At 36.2% G+C, this 22,216-nt stretch overlaps 3 protein-coding genes across 5 annotated transcripts; all 3 read right to left on the bottom strand.

Moving 5' to 3' along the window:
* Positions 1 to 837: 837 nt before the first annotated feature.
* On the bottom strand, positions 838 to 6,272 carry LOC147285740 (adenylate kinase family protein). Of its 3 annotated transcripts, XM_086244696.1 has the most exons (19): positions 5,973 to 6,271; positions 5,785 to 5,886; positions 5,570 to 5,698; positions 5,346 to 5,480; positions 5,054 to 5,200; positions 4,860 to 4,934; positions 4,663 to 4,756; positions 4,333 to 4,385; positions 4,069 to 4,197; positions 3,909 to 3,944; positions 3,763 to 3,843; positions 3,538 to 3,676; positions 3,114 to 3,193; positions 2,961 to 3,026; positions 2,475 to 2,504; positions 2,289 to 2,398; positions 1,817 to 1,957; positions 1,663 to 1,692; positions 838 to 1,580 (listed from the first exon to the last, which is right to left on the bottom strand). In XM_086244696.1, exons 1-19 carry the CDS (start codon positions 6,174 to 6,176, stop codon positions 1,553 to 1,555), a joined length of 1,809 nt encoding a protein of 602 aa, XP_086100822.1. In that variant the 5' UTR covers positions 6,177 to 6,271; the 3' UTR covers positions 838 to 1,552. The 3 variants fall into 3 exon arrangements, with proteins under 3 accessions (XP_086100822.1, XP_086100824.1, XP_086100823.1); XM_086244698.1 differs by lacking the exon at positions 4,860 to 4,934 and having other exon boundaries at positions 5,973 to 6,272; XM_086244697.1 differs by lacking the exon at positions 838 to 1,580 and having other exon boundaries at positions 1,659 to 1,692.
* Positions 6,273 to 7,911: 1,639 nt separating this feature from the next.
* On the bottom strand, positions 7,912 to 10,666 carry LOC147285739 (Endomembrane protein 70 protein family). Its single transcript, XM_086245142.1, has 2 exons — positions 10,505 to 10,666; positions 7,912 to 10,284 (listed from the first exon to the last, which is right to left on the bottom strand). Exon 2 carries the CDS (start codon positions 10,260 to 10,262, stop codon positions 8,289 to 8,291), a length of 1,974 nt encoding a protein of 657 aa, XP_086101268.1. The 5' UTR covers positions 10,263 to 10,284; positions 10,505 to 10,666; the 3' UTR covers positions 7,912 to 8,288.
* A 2,211-nt stretch (positions 10,667 to 12,877) lies between these two features.
* LOC147285738 (D111/G-patch domain-containing protein) lies at positions 12,878 to 18,284 on the bottom strand. Its single transcript, XM_086245372.1, has 8 exons — positions 18,026 to 18,284; positions 17,574 to 17,704; positions 15,953 to 16,898; positions 15,340 to 15,431; positions 14,814 to 14,888; positions 14,247 to 14,308; positions 14,114 to 14,183; positions 12,878 to 13,933 (listed from the first exon to the last, which is right to left on the bottom strand). Exons 1-8 carry the CDS (start codon positions 18,219 to 18,221, stop codon positions 13,118 to 13,120), a joined length of 2,388 nt encoding a protein of 795 aa, XP_086101498.1. The 5' UTR covers positions 18,222 to 18,284; the 3' UTR covers positions 12,878 to 13,117.
* Between the last annotated feature and the right edge of the window lie 3,932 nt (positions 18,285 to 22,216).

Below are 22,216 nucleotides of genomic sequence, written 5' to 3'. Positions count from 1 at the left end.
CAAATTATTATTTTCCTTTTTCTGCTAACAATTACTAAGTTGTTTTTCTTAATATAGAATCGACCATTTACAGGATTTCTATACAATCAATATGAAAATCTGCATTTTTGCAATATCATTACTTTACAAGATCCATGATAAGAATTCGATGCTTGTTATTACTGAATAAAACAAAAGATTTTAGATCTTTTTTTTAGTTAAAATTTAAAGACATTATCATCATCAATTCTATTGCATATACTCAACGAGACAATCTCATTAGAAAGGTTTCATTAAGCTGATATTTTTCTTTTTTAGTGACCCACATAAAAAGTCTGATATTTTTTCTTTTTGTTGACCCAAATTAAATGTATGATATTTTTCTTTTCTCCTCATTAAGTCCACTATACATGTCAGGCACCAGCACTTTTTTATTATTAATTTTTAACCATGGGCACCATGCCACCATTAACTTGGTCAACTCCCATGACAAAGCCATGATAAGCACCTAATTTTACTTTAGTTTTCTAATCACCATATTAGATGTAGATACTGCAACGACTCAAGACCTGGCAATTATATCATATAATTGATTTCAAGCAAGGTTTAACATATTCAACTCCTGCACACAAACATAAAAAATTTCTATATGCATATTGAAAACATATGCATCCTCAAATTTCTTATGTATAATCAAGATTCTCCTGTATGTGAATGCATGTCATGACAATATAAAACACCTCTTTATCATTTGTCTGCTTTATTGTTCATTTTTTGTAAACTTACTGATGAGACAAAATCTTACATTTTTTCTTTTCAGTTCTCTATCCTGAAACTCGTGAGAATACACTGCAATACTAGAACGGTACTGTAAGTTTCCATAATATTGGTCACTGATTCCTAGAAGCAAACACCCCCAGGAATCAGATAAGAAATATTTACTGACAGAAAGCATTTAATATATTTACATTTGATGCAGACCATATCTACCAGACTACCACCACCTAATTTACAGTTAATGGGCACCATGCCACCATTAACTAAGTCAACTCCAATGACAAAGCCATGATAAGCACCTAATTTTACTTTAGTTTTCTAATCACCATATTAGATGTAGATACTGCAACGACTCAAGACCTGGCAATTATATCATATAATTGATTTCAAGCAAGGTTTAACATATTCAACTCCTGCACACAAACATAAAAAATTTCTATATGCATATTGAAAACATATGCATCCTCAAATTTCTTATGTATAATCAAGATTCTCCTGTATGTGAATGCACGTCATGACAATATAAAAACCTCTTTATCATTTGACTGCTTTACTGTTCATTTTTTGTAAACTTACTGATGAGACAAAATCTTACATTTTTCTTTTCAGTTCTCTATCCTGAAACTCGTGAGAATACACTGCAATACTAGAACGGTACTGTAAGTTTCCATAATATTGGTCACTGATTCCTAGAAGCAAACACCCCCAGGAATCAGATAAGAAATATTTACTGACAGAAAGCATTTAATATATTTACATTTGATGCAGACCATATCTACCAGACTACCACCACCTTTTAACTCAATATACCACTAAGGAATCCCCTGTGAGGAAAATAAACAGTTAAAATAGCATCAGAAAGAGAGTATTATGACCACAAATCTCTATAAGTTGAATGTTTCTTACCAAAATCCCAAGGCTTTCTTACTTTCGTTTCTGCAAAAGTTAATTGAGAAGAAATCATTCAGTCAGGGCAGTGCTGGTCTTTAAAAGTCAAGTAATAATACAAAGATAAGGGCAAGTGTTTCCAGAAAAGCATGTGACCCTTAATGAGAGTTACCTAGACTTTCCTTCAAAAACATCGTTTACTTCATCAATACTTGGCTTTTCAGGAAACGTAGACAAGATTACATACTTCTCCTTCCCAGAAGAAGGGTCATCCACCCTCTTGTACAATTCATAACGATATGGGTAAGACATCCTAAAACATGAAGTGAGAAGTGAGAAGAGAACAGTTCTAAGTTTCATTGATCATAGCATTTCAGGCATGACATATTACAGATATATATATATATATATAAATAACATAATCTATCCATTAATTCTGTTTCGTTAATTCTGTAGCCTCTTGTGTGTGTGCCATTAAGGTTTCAACTATTTTTCAAATATGAAACAGATTATGGAGGCGTGAAGATCTGAATTTAGGAAGTGTCAGACAAAAGGTGGTTACATTTTTCTGATGCAGCAAGAAAGACAAGATCAAAAGGCAAAAGGAAGTAGAGTGGAGTAGCAAGTCGCAATAAGCTTCTTACCTGAGAGCACCCATAATTGGATATTGGGTTCCTGCGTAATAGAGAAGCCGAAAGACATAGCAACTTTGGAATGATGCAGCATACTTCAATCTCTTGTCGCGTCCCATTGTCTTTAAAAGGAAAAATAGTCAAGAAACCGATGATTGATTCCAATTAGTTAATTTGACTCGCGAGTTCTTGACTTACTTGCATGATTCCACTTGAAGCAGGTAAGTCCTGAAATTTTAAAAAATTCATCAATCATCCACCAATTTCATGCATTACACATAACTGAAAAGTGAAACAATTTCATGATAGGAATTCAAATTAGATTTCCTTTTCAGAGTTTATGTAATGCATAAAGGGAAAAAATCTATAGTTCCCTGTTTCCTTGACAAGGAATAAAAATGAAAAATAAGCTTCCATTGTAACTTCTACATGTTATTTGCTCCCTATACGATAGCTGATTACCGTTTATCGATAATTATATTGGAAGAGGCGAAGTTGATGGAGCATGCATGTCAACTTCAGGATGACTGACATTTTATTATTATGTACATATGAATTTCTCTTGTACATACATCAGATATAAATAAGCCTGCAAATGCAGATGCGAAATGTAGATATCACACAACTCTAACTGCAACTCATTCCATCAAGATAATTCATCAAGATGTAACATAGAAACTAAACCTTGAGCCTAGGATTAATAAGAATTACTGGTCGGTCCCCAGCAGCATCAGTCATAGCTTCTAGATCCTGTAAATTTAATAAAAGGGCTCAAACAACTGAAGGTAGAAATAAAGCATGTCAGTTGTTCTCTAAATATAATGACAAGATACTTACATCAATAATGCAGTTCCCAACAGCATTTTGAGGAGCTACTAAGATAAACAGGTCATCTTGCTCATCTACATCTTTGGAACCTGCGCTTACAAAAGAGAAACTAAGGGTCAGGACATCATAATCATGTTCTCTAGCACATTTTCAGAAAAGGTGAATTTTCATTGTCAAGACAAGGATTGAATCTCCAATGCGCCAATCATTGATGCGGAGGAGCTTGTGTTAATGTCTTGGGGCATATGGTATTTCAATTGTCATTATGATGATGTATAATGATAGGAGCATCATTCGATTCATTCCAAATGTCTTGGGGCATGTGGTATAAAGTAACATAAACAGTTAATGGTAGATCTGGAAGACCAATATCTACAAATGCAGTAAATTGAACATCAACTGTACATCTGACCAATACATATAATTGCTGTACCTATAGAACCAATCTTGATAAAAGTCCCCATAGCCTCATAGTCACCCCAGTCCATGAACTCTAAGATCTTTCGAGTACCAGCAAGCTGCAATGGCATCCCAGCAAGGGCACCTTCCCCCATAGAGCCTTGAACACAAACCTGTCAAAGAACATTTTGGATGATAGGCAAATTTTACATTATCATTAGCCACTAGTCTATATCAGAAGCAACCAGGATCAAATTACCTTGACATGCTTCCCATCATCAGCAAATGAAAGAGCAAGAGTTCGAACAAGTTCCACTAACGTACCTACTCGATAAACATCCTGTGCATCATAAGATGCAGTTAACTCCATACAGATTTAGGAAAATTAAGGCAAATGTCCCATACCATTTCTGGGTTCAGCTCTGGTATATTAATCTCCACCTGCCAATTTGGAATGACAGATTAAGCCAAATTAATCTGGCCCTTACCAGCAATATTTTTTTGCAAATAATAGAGTTACCTAAATGGAAGCTGATAAAAACAATAACATAAAAATGATTTAAACCTTTAATCGAGTTCCTCCACCATTTATAGCCCTTTGGGTGGCTTGCAGCACATCATCATAGAAATATTTCCTGATTTCTCTAGAATGTGGAATGTTATTCAATTTAGTAGGAATTCCCCTCCAGTTATCCTGTAGAATTGCAAAAGCTTAATAACAAAAGGAAATATAAAAATCATTTGTCAAAAAATTGTGTTAAAAAAAAGATTTTAGACACTAGAAACTATTAAATGTTTACAAAATTACATTGTATAACCAAACATATACCTGGATTGAAGATGACTGAATTAAGCTACTCAAAGTTTCAAGTTTTGATTTCCCTGGTGTACGCACGCCGGGGGGGAGAGAGAAAGAGAAAGGGAGAGAGCGATGGAATTTGACAAACCACAGAAGTTAAAGTTAGTCCCAATAAAAATAAAAATTTTCAAAGTTTGAGTGTGAGAGAGAGAGAGAAGTTGCACAGATTCTGAGAACAACTCAGCTCTGAATAAGTATTATAATACCTCAAAGGAAGGTTGAAAACAATCCTGATAAAAATACTAATCATTAATTTAGAGAAAACTCATATAATGTGATTCAGATCCTAAAAAGGCTTACCTAACTTCATCTTCTTTTCTTTATCTTTCTGCACTTGAGACAGTATAGAGTCTATTTCTTCAAAAACTGATTCTTTAGGATGGTTTCCATCAATCTGTGTTTTCAAGAGATATGATGTTAAACATAAAGTTGTTTACACAGATTCATACAGTAAAGGGAAAAGAAAAAGTGATAACAGTATATCAATAAATAAGCACCCTTTTCATTATGTTTGAGTAAGTGGTTAAGATTGCATCTGCATTTTTCTTGTATATTTCAAGGCGTGACTTCACCTAGATGGAACATTGAAAAATATGTCAGGAACAAAACGCAGGACCTAGAATGCAAGAAAATCACTTAGAATAACTTCTATAAAGAATGTGAGGGCAAAATATAAGATGTCAAATCATACTTTTTCCTCGGTGTCATCAGGACGGGTAATAAGTCTTGCTTTAATTTCCTCAGTTTCTGGGGGGAAACTTTTTACATGGTAAATCTTCCCCGTAACCAGGTCAACCCTTCTTCCAACACATCTGTCGATTAGAATTTCATCAGGAACCTGAGTATAAGAAATAACAACACCTATGTAAAGATCAATTCTATTTGTAAGTATGTATGGAAGCAATTTAGATGACTAACCGAAATTACTTCTACATATTACACATCTAAGTAGATAATACCCATTATATATGTGACTCACATACATCTAGTACAATGTAAACATCTGGCATTATCTTCAAACTTTCCAGACTTTGTGCTTGGCTAAAACTTCGGGGATACCCATCTAGAAGCCACCCTTTTTCTTTTGCGTCTTCACACGATAATCGTGCTGTCACCATCTACAAAGCAAGTGATTTTGTTACTTACTATTTCATAAAGAATACATGAACCCATGTAAAATTTTTAGTCATGAATTCATGGAATATACAGCTGTGACGATTTCATCAGGAACCAGACGGCCAGCATTCATGAACTCCTTGGCTTTGTTTCCAATTTCTGTCCCAGATGACACTTCAGCTCTTAGAAGGTCCCCTGTTGATATGTGTACCAATCCAAACTGAAGAACCAAGAGAAAAGAATCATGAATGCATATATCAAAAATTTCACTTAAAGTAAATTCATAGTCTCAATTAATATGGGTACCTTCTTGACAATCAATTCACACTGAGTTCCTTTGCCAGATGCTGGTGCACCGGATATCATCACCTTCAGAGGCTCCTTTAAAGAACAGTTCAGCTTCAGTCCCTACCAAAAACAAAAAATACAAATCAATGTTGTTGTTTTAGAAAGAAGAAGAAAACTAACTTGAAGCACAAACTTAATATCTGTACGTTGGATTTATAGGTGATCCTCAAATGGGCATTGCTGTAGACACGCAGCGAGCAGAGACGGTGAGAAGATGATGGTTCAAGTGACAGAAAGGAAGAAGAAGAACAATAAGAGAAAGAAGAGAGCAGAGAGGGAGAGAAAGAAAACAGAGAGGGAGTGGAATAGACATTGGTGGAGTGAATAGGAGAGAGTGAGGTAGGCAACATTCTTCTGCTTCTCTCCGTGTATGAATCAGAGAGAGATAGAGAGTGAGTGTGCACTTTAACTACGGGCAACAAGTTTAAGAGGCTGATGGTAACGGAAAAACAGACACCACTAGTTATCTCTCTCTGTTCAAGGACCCCAGCACATTTATATGAATAAATAAAGAGTGTTGCTATATTCACACTTTTTTTTTTTTTCTTTTTGTACACTCCATTAACTTATTTTGTGAAATTGCTTAATTGACACAAAGAGAAATTACTTTAAAGGACAACCCACATCATTTGAAAAAAAAAAAATCTCTTTACACACCCAAATCCAACACTCCTAAATCACAACTATACACCCTCAACCTCATCTCCAACCACAACCAAAACACACCCCACCCGTGACCCCACCTCCATCCCAAAATTGCCGACACCCACCTCCCGCCATCAACACACCTTCATCGCAGCCCATGCATCCTCTCTCCACCATAGCCATTGAAAGTTTGAGACATGGCCTAACCTAAAATTTTTGGATTTGAATGTAAATCTAATTTTAATTGGTTAATCAATCATAATACCTTTCTCGTCTATTTGCGATGATTTGAAGTGAGGTTTTTTAGAGTGCAAGAGTGAATTTTCTAGTTATTCATTTTCGGATTCGCAGGTCGTTCGACACTGATCTGCTGAACATTTCGGTTTCGTTCGGTAGTAAGCTGTCGAACCTTTCAGTTTCATTCGGTAGTAAGCTGCCGAACGAAACTGAAAAGTTTGACAGCTTACTACCGAACGAAATCAAAATGTTCGGTAGCTTACTACCGAATGAAACCAAAATATTCGGTAGACCAGTGCCGAATGACCTGCGAAACCCTATAACTCAAACCCGAAATTTCAATCTTGAAATCCAGAAAACCCGCACTCCAAATTTTCTCAAACATAAAAAAATATGTCTTGAGATGGATTAACCAATTTAAATTTGATAAAAAAACCTAGATTTGCATATGAATCAAAATAATTTAACTTAAAGGCATAACTATGGTGTTGACAAGAATGGCTATGGCTTGGCTAGGATTAGGTGGGCATGAGGTTGGAGGTGGGAGTGTGTATTGTCTGAAAAGGTTGAGTGTGTGTGTATTGTTTGAATAGATTGGGTGGGGTGTGTAAGAAAAATTTGGTAAGATTAATGAGATTTGGGGTATTTTGGTAATAAGAGGGGTGTGTTAAAGGAGAAATTTTATATTTTAAAAAATGATAGAAGGTGTGTAAGAGAAAAATGTGTGTAAAAAGAAAAAAAAAAAAAAAAGTGTGCAAATAGTAGCTCTCTAAATAAATAATAGGGTCTTCTTCTGTTTTTGGCAGAATAGTGTAGGCAAGGTCCAATGTGATGTAAGGCCTGAGAACCCACACCACATCTGGGCTGAAATCACATTTTCTGTATATTTCCCATTATCATTTATGAAACACCATTCCTCTCAAAACAGATATGTTGTAACTTATTTTAGTTACCTTGCAGTCATAAAACCACTAGAAATAGTTATTTAGTTGTGTTGGATACCAATATTCCTTTGAGGGGATTATTAAACACGACAAGCATATGAAGCTTAGTGGTTGGAATTTCGGTGCTTTTATAGTAGTATATTGATGGTCTGTATTAATATACTTTGATCTTACAAATGACCAGGGGGAGATATGTGACTGTTCATAGAAATAGCCAGAAAGATAATTAAAGAACTAAAATAAAGGACGCAAGGGGGAATGAGATGAATATTACAACTAGAATAGCTCAAACGCAGAAATAATAAACGCAGAATAGCTCTAAACCATACAGACCGACCAATTGAGTACAAAATGATAACATCACACATGCCAACTACCATCAACTAAATGTGCCTCCTATCCACCAGAATGCAAATAAACTTCAGTATCAAACTATAAGCCAGGGCCTCATGATGTCCATCTATTAAAGAATTTAGCAAAACTGGAAGACTTATTGTTATTACATGAACTAAGTTCCCTAACAGAATAAAATGAAAATTAACGCATGATATAACATCTGTAAAGTTTGCACTCTCTCTTCCCCTGAATGATCACCACTATTCTTTAAAGTGCCAATCTTTGAGTGGCAAAAGTTCTTCAGTCCAGCTTCACCGATGAGAACAGGTAGTGCACGAACCAGAATGAAGAAAGGAACCCAACTGTGCCTGTTGCAAGCATGATTGCCAGAACCATGAAGAGCGAATATCCCAAGTAAAGCGTGGCAGAGACGGGTCCACTCAAGCTCTTGAGATCAAATACAAGGTAGTTTATGGAGTACAAGAAAATGTATATGGCAACAGAACCAGAAGCAAAGAAAGACTTCCACCACCATTTCCAGTCCTCCACACAGAGATGCATGTAGGTTAGTACTAGACACACCTCAGCACAAACCACGACGAGAAGGATCAATACGACGAAGAGAAACCCAAAAACATAATAAACACGGCCCATCCAAATGCTAGACATGATGAAGAAGAGCTCAATGAACAGGGTGCCAAACGGGAGAGTGCCAGCCCCAAGAACCAACAGCCAGGATGGGTATTTCTGTGCTGGGATTTCCCTAGGAATTTGATTGGTTCGAACTGGGTACTCAATGTGAGGTGCCTTGGCTCCAAGGTATCCACCAACGAGGGTAAGGGGAACAGAAATGCAGAACCAAAGCAAAAGGAGAATAACAAAGAGAGAAAATGGAATGGCTCCTGTGCTGTGACTACCCCACAATAGGAAATTCAGAGTGGTCAGAATCAAAAAGGCAATTCCAGGGAAGAAACAAGCAACCTTCCATGAGACTGAAACCCATCCCTTGTAATCTCCACAGCCAATTGTCCTCCAAAGACGAACAGCAACATAACCAGCTGCAACACCAAGGATCATATAGAAAAATAGCATACCTGTAATAAGTGTACCACGAGAAGCTGGTGACATGAACCCAAGGGCAGCAAACAATATAGTCACCACTGCCATCCCAAGGATCTGAACCCCATCACCAACCATTATACACAACAGGGCAGGATTGCTTGGAGCACGGAAAACATCCGCAACAACAAGCTTCCAGCCAGACAACTCCTCATTCATCTGTGCTTGAGCCTCTTTGTCAAGCTCTTCGTACCGAGTAAGGTCCCGCCTCACAGTCCTCAAAAAGATCACAAGGACAATACCAGCAAGGAAAGTAATCACCATGAGAGAATTGAGAATAGAGAACCAATGGACTTTGGATCCCTCCATCTTCAAATAAGCATCCCACCGTGAGGGCCATTTGATGTCACTCTCCTCGAATTCAACCTCGTATGTGAAGACTATGGACTGCTTTTCATTAACGGACATTGCCACAGTGGTGGGATCACATTTAATAGGAGCAGGGTACTTTTTATACATTTTCAAATTCTTCACAGCACCCGCATCATGCATGTAACTGCAAGGTATCACCTCAAACCCTACAATGATATACCCAGGCACATCTGAATCTGATTTTGCAACCGTGGGGATCACCTCTGCCCCATCACCAGTACCCATTACTCGTGCTACATTGGGCTCCTCATACTTATGAACAAGTACCTTAAACTTCAAATGGTTAAACACATAGTACACATCCTTAACCTTAATTCCCACAGGGTACCCAGTCCACCGCAGAACAAAACCCTCCTTCTTGGTATACCGGATCGCAGGCAAATTATCGAGAATCAAATTCACCTGATACATCTCATCAATCCTCTTCTTCAAGAGACTAAACTGATCGGCTGTCAATGGACCCGATTGACACAAGAAGATCTCAGACTCATTGGTGTGCATCTTAAACCGATATGGAGAATTCTCAATGCGGTCCCCCATGAGGAGCTCACCGAGATTCTCAGCACTGTCCTTAATACCCTGTTCGGGCTGACAAAATGGCAAACTGTAATAGCTAAAGGGTATCTCGGTATCAATGGAAGTCAGAGAATTCACTTTCACCCCTAAGATGTCCCCGACACCGTACTTGTGAGGGTAACTACCCGGAAGGTAAAACCCATATGCGGATTGAAATATCAAACAAATGGTCAAACAGCAGATCCTAAATCGATGAGAAAGGTCCATTCTTGAAGCGTTTGTGTCAGATCTGAGAGACCCAGAAGAGAAAACGAGCCAGAAAACAAAAATTAGCACACTTTCTATATGGATTTTCAATTTCAACGAAGGCTCAGTTACAAAAGATAATCAAACTATAACTGCCACAGCATTAAAGATCTATAAATAGGCAAACGAACAGCAAAAGAACTAGTTTGGTTTCTTCCTTCATTTATTAAATATTTTTCAAATGAAGTGAGGATCTAACTGACCTTTAGCAGAGTGCAAGACATGGACAAGCGAGAGAACAAGCCTCCAAGTGAACCAGCAGAGATCTTGAAGCTCCCGAAATCTGTTGGGAAAAGAAAGGGCCAGAAGAAGAGAGTGAGGGCTTGGGTGCGATACAATTGGACTGAATTTTTATACGGTTGGTTTTTCTTCAAGAGAGTGCCACCATTTTGGCCTTTTTCTTTAAATACCCCTACACAATGTCTGAAATGCCAGATCTTGGCTCAGATCTCATTTGCTTGATTTACTTTTTAAATTTTAATTAATTGATGTCCTTTTCCGAGATTTGCTAATTTGCCTCTTTTATTGAGTACAACTGTACAAGTTGTTGTTAAGTCATTAACAGAGGGCAATATACAAAAATTTTATAATTTTTTTTAGGTGAACTAAATCAAATAATGGGATGAGCGTAAAATGTTATATAAGCTATTATATTTATTTTTAATTTAATGGTAAAAGAATTTTAGTATATTTGATAAAAAAAAATATATTATATTTAACAAGTACTTGTATGTTGTAGCGCTTTTGACAGTAGCGCTTCTTGTTAGTAGCGCTTTTACAAATAAACAGTTTGTCGTGTGGTTATCAATATAAAAGTATTTTTACACTATTTAAAAGTACTTTTAATAGTGTTTGGTTTGCCTTAAAAAAGTGCTTCTATTTTTATTTTATAAATTGTCCATCATCATATATAATAAAATGATTATGAATAATTCAACAAGAAAAAATGATTATAAAAAGAAAATAATTATGTGATTTTTGGTCCCAAAATGCATGTATATCCTTTTTCTTGCTAGTGGAGGACTCCTTGCACACAGATGTTTTTGATTAGATTTGTTATAACATATGTTATAATATATTTGTTTCTAAATTTCTTACAGATGGCTTGCTAATGGAGTTAACAGATTACAGATATATAGGTGGTGATTCTCAGCAGAGCATGGATGAATTGGTGGTGGAGGGGCTGGTGCATAAGGCGGTGGTGTTGGATCATGGATGGTGGCGGTGGGCGATGGGTTTCGAGGCAATTGAGGAGTTCGCAGTTCGATAAAGAAAGTTTTATTAAAATAAAACAGTATAAGGGTTCTTTGGGCATTTGTTATAATAAATAGGGATAAATTGGGAAGTTTGAAATTTTCATTAAAGGGAGCCAAGTGCTTCCCGTGTATTCTCCTAGCAGCACTTCTAGGAAGAAGCACCTCTTATGTGCTTCTTTCAAAACCACTTCAAGTGCTTTTAAAATTGGTTCAAAGTGCTTTTATCTTTTTTACCAAACATTAAATTTTTTATCCATAAGTGCTTTGACCTATCTAGAAGTACTTTTGGCCTTCTTAAAAGCACTGCCAAACGAGCCCTAATTCTCGAAGACAAATTTTAAGAATTTAGATATCAATTAATGTGACCTGTCATTGCTTGATGTTCCGATTTGAAGCTGAGAAAAATAAAATGTTCTCAAAAAAAAAAAAACAATACATTGCATCATGTAGTTGTGAGGAAGTCATGGTTTAAGATCTAGCTTTATTTACTTTTCTTTTTTCCTAAGTCACTTCCTTTTGAGTTATTTCGATCACCCCCCATAGTCTCATTTACAAAATAAGATGTAGTGTACATTTTCACAATAACAGTTTGAAAATCTACCTCTCTCCGTTGGAAAAGTTTGAGATTTGAGAGGTAATTCACATGTTATTTAGTGATTAAGACTTGAGAGTAATTGCTCTTACTTTTCGAGTTTAAATATTCTCCCATTATCATATGATTAAAAAATTAAACCCAACCAGTTCTATGTTAAAAGATTCCAGTAATTCCATATACGTGCTAGTCACTGCTCACTAGTTTAAGTACCCTATTCGATGACTCTGATAAATCCTAATATTATATGGACAAACATCATAGGTTGGTCAATGGATTTGAGCTTGCCCGTTTAACAATTTTCCTTTTTTAGAAAAAAAATAATAATTGAAGATTACATCATATTGAACTGGAAAGGTACACATTCTTATTTGTATAACTGATAAGAAAGGCTACAAATATGTATATTTTTTTTGGACAGCCTTAAATGGGGACTCATTGTGAAATTGTGTATGATTGGATCACCCTCCAGTGTGTAACACGTTCTTTCCTCCTATTTTATCAACTTGGAAAGCTGATGTTCCATGTGCATTTCTCTCACATTCCAATATATCACAAATTTGGTGCACCATCAGTCCATTACTTTGCTTGGAATATGAAGAGCACTTCCATGGGCCATGGCTGTTAAAAACAGCCCAAAGGAAGAAATTTATTAAATAGCTTTGTTGCAAATTGCAAAGTTTGCGACATGGCTTCTAATCAGGAATAAAGACAGAGACCCCACATGGTGTCTTAAGATGGTCACTTTACCACATGTTTTTTTATTCAATTACAAATGTGATCACCAAAATCAGTCAGAATAGATGTTCCAATTCAGCCAAGAGCATAACATTATAACACAACTTAATGTACAGATCTATGGTGAGTAAAAGACAACTAGCACAGGTATGTGCCAGGATTAGCTAAATACCAGAAAGAAAAAAAAATTAAATTAAAATTAGCTGAGATAACATGTATGCTATCTGACCTTAGGCACCTATTCCCCTCGATTTTGGTAGCCTGACTGCAGACAGAGGGTTGACAATGCCTTGTGAATCTTTCCCCAATCCCATGCCTTCAACAAAACCCATCTTTGTCATCATCTTTGATCCAAATCCTTTGGTATGTTTTTCAAAAGCCCCCATTCCTTGAGTTTGAGAAGCTCCACTTCTTTTAGTTTGAGAAGTTACACTTCTTTTAGTTTGAGAAGCTCCACTTCTTTGAATTTGAGATGCTCCCCTTCTCTGAGTTTGAGATCTGTCCTTTTCTGGGTAGTTCTTTAGTGGGGTATTATTTACTGAAATGTCAACGGTGTTGGAAAATTCCACACCCAATCCAAGTGATTTAGGCCGTTGGATCACTTCAATGGGCCCTGCCATACCTTGTCCATCTTTTCCTAATCCACCACCTTCAATAAATCCCATTTTAGCCAACATTTTCGAACCAAACCCCTTGGTGTGTACCTCAAACGAATGAAAATCAGCTGGGCCAGCAACACCCTTGTCTTTACCACTTGCATCTATTGAATCAACGGCTACAATCTCAGTCTGTGATTGCATCACGCCACTTGACACAAATGATACTGGTTGATTGGCATATGAATCCATTTTTCCACCAAGTTTAGGTTCATAGGGTCTGCCACTGCCACGCTTGGCTGAGACCTTCGTTGTCTTTCTTTGGGTGGATTGTTTAGATTCTAGTAGCTTAAAACCAATCCCTTTTCCATTTTTCTTTGACCTGCTTTTGTCTCCACCAACAGGCTCAACAACAGAAAAATCAGCATCCTCCATGCTAGCTCCAATCAGCTGAAATAAAGAAAATAATCACTAAATTTTGCAGCACAGGCATACAAAAAGAATCCAAGTATATAGTGAAACTATTCAGAGCAGAATCCGAACGGAAAAGGAGAAACAAAGAAAATTTTGGACAAATACAGATCCAGACCATGCAACACAGAATTGTAACCATGAAATTTAATGGAGAACCTTTTCAAGACGAAGCCTATCACTTGCTGATGGCATGCCTGTGTGTTGAGTCTGCATCACTGTCACAAATCTGGAAAAGAAAAACATCAATACCATGTTTTCCTTGTATAAGAAATAAAAAGAAGTTATGTACCTCTTCTTGCCAGATCCTTGGCAGGAACTCCGTAGCCGATATATTGCTGCTAATCGTTGCACCTAAAATTTTCAAAAGCAGTAACTATCAAAAAAAGGCTAAGACTTGATGGGGACTCCACAAAGGGATTTTTAAGCACACTCCATAATGGCACAATAGTCTTGCACTACAGGATTTTATTAAATCCCTAACTTTCATTTGTTAGGTTGCAATAAAAAATATGAGACATAAAACTCATAAAGCACTTAATCTACTGCCATTAGCTTCGCAGCCAGCACTGACACTACTGCTCTTGGCTTCAAACTAACTAAATTTTCTAATCTTCAATGCTTTGGTAATTTTATGAGAGAGAGAGAGAGAGAGAGAGAGAGAGAGAGAGAGAGAATTGACCCAATTATAATCGTAACAAACCAAAGCACCTCACACAAATAAATGATTATTTAAAATGATATTCCACTAAATTAAACATACTAGATGATTCATGCCCGTAGAAGTGCAAATGGTAAAACTATGAGGATAAAAGAAGTTACAAGCTGCAAATTGAAGAGATGAATCAAAATTCCGTACCTGGGAACAATCCCGGGAATGCATAGGTTGAAAAGAAAACATATCCACTCCATCCAAAACCATCTGCTCTAATTTCTACAATTGAAAAGAATACAGCTGTAAGGTAGTAATTGTGTGCTAGAAGAAGATTTAAGGTTGGAATTGAATAGAATCAAAATAAGAAAGGAATGTGACTCTAAAACCCTCAACAAAATAAGAAAGGAATGCAGAGAGAGTTAAGAGGGTCAAATAAGAAGAATTGAAAATTAGTAATAAATGTAATTGGTACTCTCCATCATTTTGGGGGAACAGACATTCTATATGGATGTTCATTACTATATATTTTTTTCTCAACTAAACAATAGAAATTTCCATTCCAAGTTCATTTCAGTGAACCAAACTCTACTAAGTTCTTAAATCAAATGTTTAGAACAGCTTGGACAACTTGATTCCATTTTTTCAATCTACCTAGAATGTCACTACACCATCTATAGTACATGAGCATACTGTCGATAAAAAATTCACTGAAAACAACCAATAATTTTACCAAATTTATTTGCTCAAGATCAACACCCCGGTGCAGCATTCTATCCCGACGCTTCACAGCAATCATTTCTTTGCGATGTTTCTTCTTTACACCTGAATGGAAAGTCAAACAATAGATATTATGAGCTGAAGGCATGGAAGATAATCCACCAGAAAATTTATAAAATCATAGAGGTAAGCCATCTCTGACATACAAAAAGTCCACAGACATTTATTACCCATGGTAGGTGGGTAAATTTTCCCACCCAGTCATTCCAATGGAGATCCTAACTATCTACCTTTCATCGTATTTCATCTTAGAATGATACTAGGAATGCTAGACAATATGGAATATATGAGAAAACTCATCTTTTTTTTTTTTTTTGGTCAAATGAGAAAACTCATCTGCTTCTCCAACTGAAATAAATAACTGAGATAATTTTTAAATCTGGCTGAAATTAATTTGTAGATCCAATATATGAATTTGGTGCTCAAGCAGAACAATATCATATTCCCTTCATGGAACAGATGCATGCTTACCAAGATAAACATATGCAAGCAGAAGTTATAGAGAGAAAACATATCTTAGCAATCTTATACTAGAAAAATCACTTTCAGGCCAAAAAGAAAAATACCAGGAAAATTTCTTGAAATTTTACTCCTTTGAGCTTCTGAAGGCCAAGACTGAGGAAACCTAGCAACAGGCTTCTTTTTTGCAGAAACAGTTCTTGGATCCTTTACAAGCATTAGGTCATCCATAGTGAAAGAGTGAGCATATCTCTCAGTCACAATGTATTTCCTATTTGAATGGACCTTGTTCCTACCATATTCCCTAGATGCATCCTGAAGAGCAATTCCGCCCAACTTTTCTACGGTCTCATCAAAGCCACCGCTCGAAGAGCTATCCTTCTCTGGCTCATCCAATTCCTGTTCTACCAACCATTTGGAACTTAAAATGTTGTCGCTCCCACCAATTCCTTCTAAATAATCTTGTGCAACCTCATCATCAATATCTGAACCACTATCAGACATGTGTTCAGAGTCGTCACTTTCAGATGATCCAAGTAGTCCTCCTGGCTCAGAGGAGTCTGAGCTTCCTTCATATATTGACTCCCCATTCTCATCTTCTTCGCTTTCTTCATCAGACATATCTTGGGTGTACAATTTTATGCCTCCAATTGACAAAAAACCTGAATTTTTCTGAGGAGACAACACCTCTGTTGACAGCTCTTCAAGCATCTCATCAACTTTACAACCAATTCCCTCATTGACTTCCATATCCTTCTCAGAAGACAATGAATCTTCAAGCTCTTCCATTTGCTTTGAGGAAGCTTCAACATCACTTGGGGTTCCCTCAAGTTCATCAGAGAACCCCAACCCTCTATGAGAGCTTTCACCTAACACAAAACTTGAACCGTACTGATAAGTAAATTCCACATCATGGAGACTTGAAGCTGGTGTTTGGTCCACATGAGCTACAATTGGGGAATCCTTGAAATCAACTAAAACCAAAGGGCATGAATCGTCCATATTGTTATCTTCATTATTTCCCTCAACATTTAATTTCGAACGCAAACCCTCCTGTACAAAATCAAAGCATATCCAAACTAAATGAACATAGAACTAACATTGCTACTTTAATATTTAACAAAAATCCAATGCATCATTAAATTGACAGCTAATTTCCACAAATAATCTCCAAAGAAGAAAAGAAAATGGAACCTAGAAGATGACTCCTTGTAGCCAGTTGACGAGTGCTTGCAATGTGCTTCAAGCATCAGTTAAAATGTCTACAACGACTAGTGTAACTTTAAACCAGAAAATTAGAAAAGCTTTCCCATGAACTAATTACTTCAAAGTTCAAACAATGGAACAAAACATTTCCCATGAACTAATTACTATAAAGAGAGAGAGAGAGAGAGAGAGAGAGAGAGAGAGAGAGAGAGAGAGAGAGAGAGAGAGAATTAACTGCTTAGCTCTAAGAAAATTTCTCCACTACAGAAACACAACGCAAGATGATTTATTTTTTCATTACAACACAGACTCAAATCCATTAAAAAACAGGAAAAAACGTTTCGATCTCATATTAGTCTCCCTCTAAACATAATTAAGCTCGTTTGCTTTCTGACATTGCTCGGGTTACATTCAGACAGTTAGAAATGTATGACACCAAAAAAAAAAAGACACCAAAAAATTTGAATGAAATTATTTTGAAACGAAAAATAAAAGAAGAAGCTTTGAGCCAACAGGACACACCTGACGTTCAAGGGAAGGGTATTGGTATCCTATAGCATTAACATTAGATTTTCGAGACGAACTTTTAGAATCAGAAGCTGACTTTGCTCCAGATTTCGACCCAGATTTGTTATTCGAACTCGGATTCTTCCCTGCAATTAAAACCAAACAAAACCAAGAATAAATGGAAAAATTGAAGCAATTACGAGCCCAACCTCTTAAATATGTAGGCAATTAAAGAAAAACAAATTAAAGGTTTGAACTTTTTCCAATCTGGGACAGTAAAATGAAATCAGTCCTTACCCAGTTCAGCACAGTAAATAATATTTGGATATCTGAGGTCAAATTCTTCATTTCAATATCGGTTAAAAATTAAAGGAAACTTCCATTTTCATTCTCAGTTTCCTCTGTTTTCTCGGAAACCAAACAGAGATATAGCAAACTATTATCATTGATAGAGATAAAGGAAGGACCTCGAAGAGGAGTTCGAGGGAGAGACCAATCAGATAAAACACCGCCCTCGACAAACAGACCCCCTCGAACATAAGATTTTGATGATGACGATGACGATCTTCTTCTGCTGCTGCTGCTGCTGCTCCAAGTTACGTTGTTGTTGTTTTCATTGGTGTTGATGGGTCTTCTTCTTCCTCTTCTTCCTCCTCCTGCCATGGCTGCACTTTTGCGCTTTTGCGCTTTTGCTCCCACACAAACTCAAAGGCTATGATCAGTCGGAGCTTTGGATGCAGAAATTGATCTTTGAACCAACCTTCTCGACTTGCTGCGTGGACGGCCCTGATGCGACTTGATCCTTTCCAAGATGTAGAAACGTACAAGCTAAGTGGCCAAAAAAAAAAAAAGGAAACGTACAAGCTACTGTCACTTCAGAAAACCAACACAGAGCTAAACAAGAATTTCCATTGGACACGATAAACCAAGGCCCAATAGTGGTCTGATCTTGCCAACTAGAACTGGTACAGCCCAATATTAAAGAGGCTTGAACTGGCCCATTCAAGTTGCGAACAGTCCTTGGGCTTACTGGTTGCAACCCCCACTTGGCCTGCACGGATCGGTCCGAAGCCCTACTTTTTTGACCTTTGGGAAAAAAAAGAAATTACAATGAAAAACCTCAACCACAGTTGGATCCTACACTATCAAATGGTCTCAAAGTTTTTAGAGCCACTTAAATTAGCACAAACATATGAAATAAAACTTGTTTCTCTAAAAAGGCAATAGATAAGAGCTTGATGTCGTTAATGATGGTATGAATACGCCATGGTATATAACACTTTTCATTGAGGCAGTCAATAAGAATCTTTGAATCCTTACTTGGCTTTATATTTCTTTCAACTATTAATTTTTATGTACAATTCAAATTTATTATGTTTTATACTTTTATGATGAATCATATAATTCAGTAATTAAACACATTAATGATGAATCATATAACTAAAATATATATTATTTCCAATGTCCCATAAGATAATTGAAAAATAAAACTAATGAAGGATCACCCACTCATGCTGCATTAATTCCTTTTGAGCAATGGACCCCGACCTAGCTGGAGCACATATGGAATATAAATACGAAAGCATAAATAACAAAGTTGGTACTTGATTTTGGTCCTCCCCTCAATTAGTTATAGTATCTTGAGGGTAGTTTTTATTGCCTCTTTGTTGGCTGGCCTCTGGTTGGTATTTAATGATTGAAATTTAAGAGAAGGGTGTAAAGATGATTGAGGAGAGCCAGTTGGAATGAAGAAGAAGAACCCATGGATTAAACAAACGTGACAACAGTTGGACATGGGCCATATCAGGTAGATATATATATATTGGTACATAATTCTCTGCAACATTTGCCGACTTTATTCACTGGAAAGTTTTTCAGTACGCGTGGCTTAGTGTTGGCAAAACGAATTTGCATTGTTGACTAACTAGGGAGTGGGACATCTTTAATATTTATGACACCTACACAATATTTCAATATGTCCATCTCCAATTATAGCTTTTAACCCCTTTTAAAAAAAAAAAAAAAAACATAGCCTTTACCCTATACAGGTATAGGCTTATAGCAGGCCCAATTACCCTTTTTTTTTTTTCTTAATGCAGTAAATCATTCACTGCAGCCATAGGCTTAGGGAAAAAAATTTACGCGTTACGAATGTATTTATTATTAGTGATGTATTTATTATTAGTGACGTTGTATACTTGTATGTATACTATTCATCTTTGTTTACTAGTTAGGTTATCAATTATTATAAAGGAAATAGTATTTACTTGTTAAATACACTGTCGGATCTAGTACGGAATTCATGAAATTAATTTTCTTCCTCTCGGTTGTAAGTGTTGGTCCCTTTTATTTAGATTTTGTTTCTTAAGAATTTGAGGCAATGTGTTTGATAAAATGCCTCAAAGACATAACTAAATTTCTTGAAAAGACAAACACAATGCAGCACACGTAGCTATTTAAGAGTTTTTACATCTCACAGCCACGAAGAAAATTTCCTGGATCTCGAAGTTTTTTCACGAGGTGTGGCCTCAAGTTCTGAACTCACATGGATTGCTTCAACTTCAAGCTAGTAGTCTCACGTGATATTACATGCACTTGTCCATATGCTGCCCCTGTTGTTGGTACTTGGTATTTGATTTCAATTGAATGAGATTCCTAGGTTATAGTTTTATAAACTCATGATCTGACAACAAGCTCAGTAAACCACATTGATAATTAATTAAGGGTAAATTACAATTTAATACCTCAACTTTATCTCGGATTTCAAGTTAGTACCTCAAGTTCAAAAAGTTGCAATTTCATGCCTCAACTTTCATTTTGTTTCAAGTTAATACCTCCGTTAGTCTGGCCGTCAAAAAGGCCGTTATCTGATGACGTGACACACCACTAAAAGGCTTCATTTCAATTTAGTACCTCAACTTTACCATGTTTTTCAAGTTCATATCTCAAGTTAAAAAACTTGCAAATAAATAAATGTTTTCTAGTTTTTATCTCAACTTTACCCCAACTTTTGACTCATCAAATCTTTACCAAAATCAACAATTTTATAGTCATTTTGAAGCTATGAATCTCCTCTTTATAACCATATAGAAATAATTCAAAAAGGAGCTATGAAACGCGAAAAAAGTAGTCACAAATTAGGCTACTTGAAATTGTCAATTTGTTTGAAAAATTTGGCACTTTCGGGTAGCCTACTTTGTGACAAATTATCTTGGGTTTCATAACTTTTTTTTGCATGATTTTTATATGGTTGTAAAGAGGAGATTCATAGCTTCAAAATGAGTATAAGATTGATAATTTTGGTAGAGATTTGATGGGAAAAAAACTGGGGTAAAGTTGAGATAAAAACTGGAAAACATTTATTTATTTGCAAATTTTTGAACTTGAGGTATGAACTTGAAAAATATGATAAAGTTGAGGTACTAAATTGAAATAAAGTCTTTTAGTGGTGTGCCACGTCATCAGATAACGGTTTTTTTGATGGCAAAACTAACGGAGGTATTAACTTGAAACAAAATGAAAGTTGAGGCATGAAATTGCAACTTTTTGAACTTGAGGTACTAACTTGAAATCCGAGGTAAAGTTGAGGTATTAAATTGAAATTTACCCATTAATTAATTAGTTTCTTCTCCATATATCTAAAGATCTATTGCAACTTTGAGTAATGAAAGTTGGCTCTTAATCCCAAGCAACCCCATTTTCCCGCAGGTGGTGTTGGTGTGAATTCTGCAAGGCACCAAAATGCATGCATATATGTATCTGCTAGCTTTTTCTACAACTACAAGCATCATGCCTTCCCAATTTTGCCTCCTAATAATTTCTTCACTCTCAAGCTACAAAAATTATCAATGACAAGTAATCCTGGCACAAAAAAGTGAGCTTTTCACCTCAAGAAGTAATCTAAAATAACTAACTAATTCCACATCTGCAAATTAATTTGTTTGTGATCAAACAATTTAAGGGGACATATTATTCGCATTTGATTTAGACGAGATTTTATACGTGAATTCTTTATGTTAATTACAAATAATAAAGTTTTCATGTGTAAAAAATTTTCATCTAGAATTTTGAATTCTCATTTAGGATTTTATTCGAACAAACTTTATGGATATGATTAACATATTAAGAATTATTATATAGAATTTCATTGGTACGAAGTATAAATGGTGAAATTATACCCAATAAAGGATTCCACCCGAATTCTATGCTGGTAACATCATACCCAATTATACGGCAATATCAAACACACACCAACAAATGAGTCCAAAAATAAATCATTGTTGATTGGGTTTGGAGTTTGGGCCTTTGGGGCAACCTAAGAAGTATCTTGTTGGTAACTGCAGTCCCTATTTTCTCTCCTAACTCGTAGCTATATTTCACTCAAACACGCCCACATGGACACTATTATGTATTTATGTGTACCAAGTCTATGGACCATTGGAGTATTGGACCGACCCACAACACACGGCTTCAACGCCTTAAACAATGAAAATGAAAATGAAAATTACTGCCGCATTATATGCCAGCTAACTAGTTGACAACCAACTCACTCGTGCTGTGTCTCGCACCCCCCACCACCCCTTTGTAGTTGTTCACTATATAACTACCACCGAACCATATTTCTATAAATGCCCACTATTGTTCCTAGGGCCAAAAAA

This window comes from Dryas octopetala, chromosome 5 (genome assembly GCF_963921425.1).
Source record: "Dryas octopetala chromosome 5, drDryOcto1.1, whole genome shotgun sequence".
NCBI classification, from domain to species: domain Eukaryota; kingdom Viridiplantae; phylum Streptophyta; class Magnoliopsida; order Rosales; family Rosaceae; genus Dryas; species Dryas octopetala.
The sequence above is the reverse complement of the archived record's forward strand: the minus strand, read 5'-3'. Positions and strand labels throughout refer to the sequence as shown.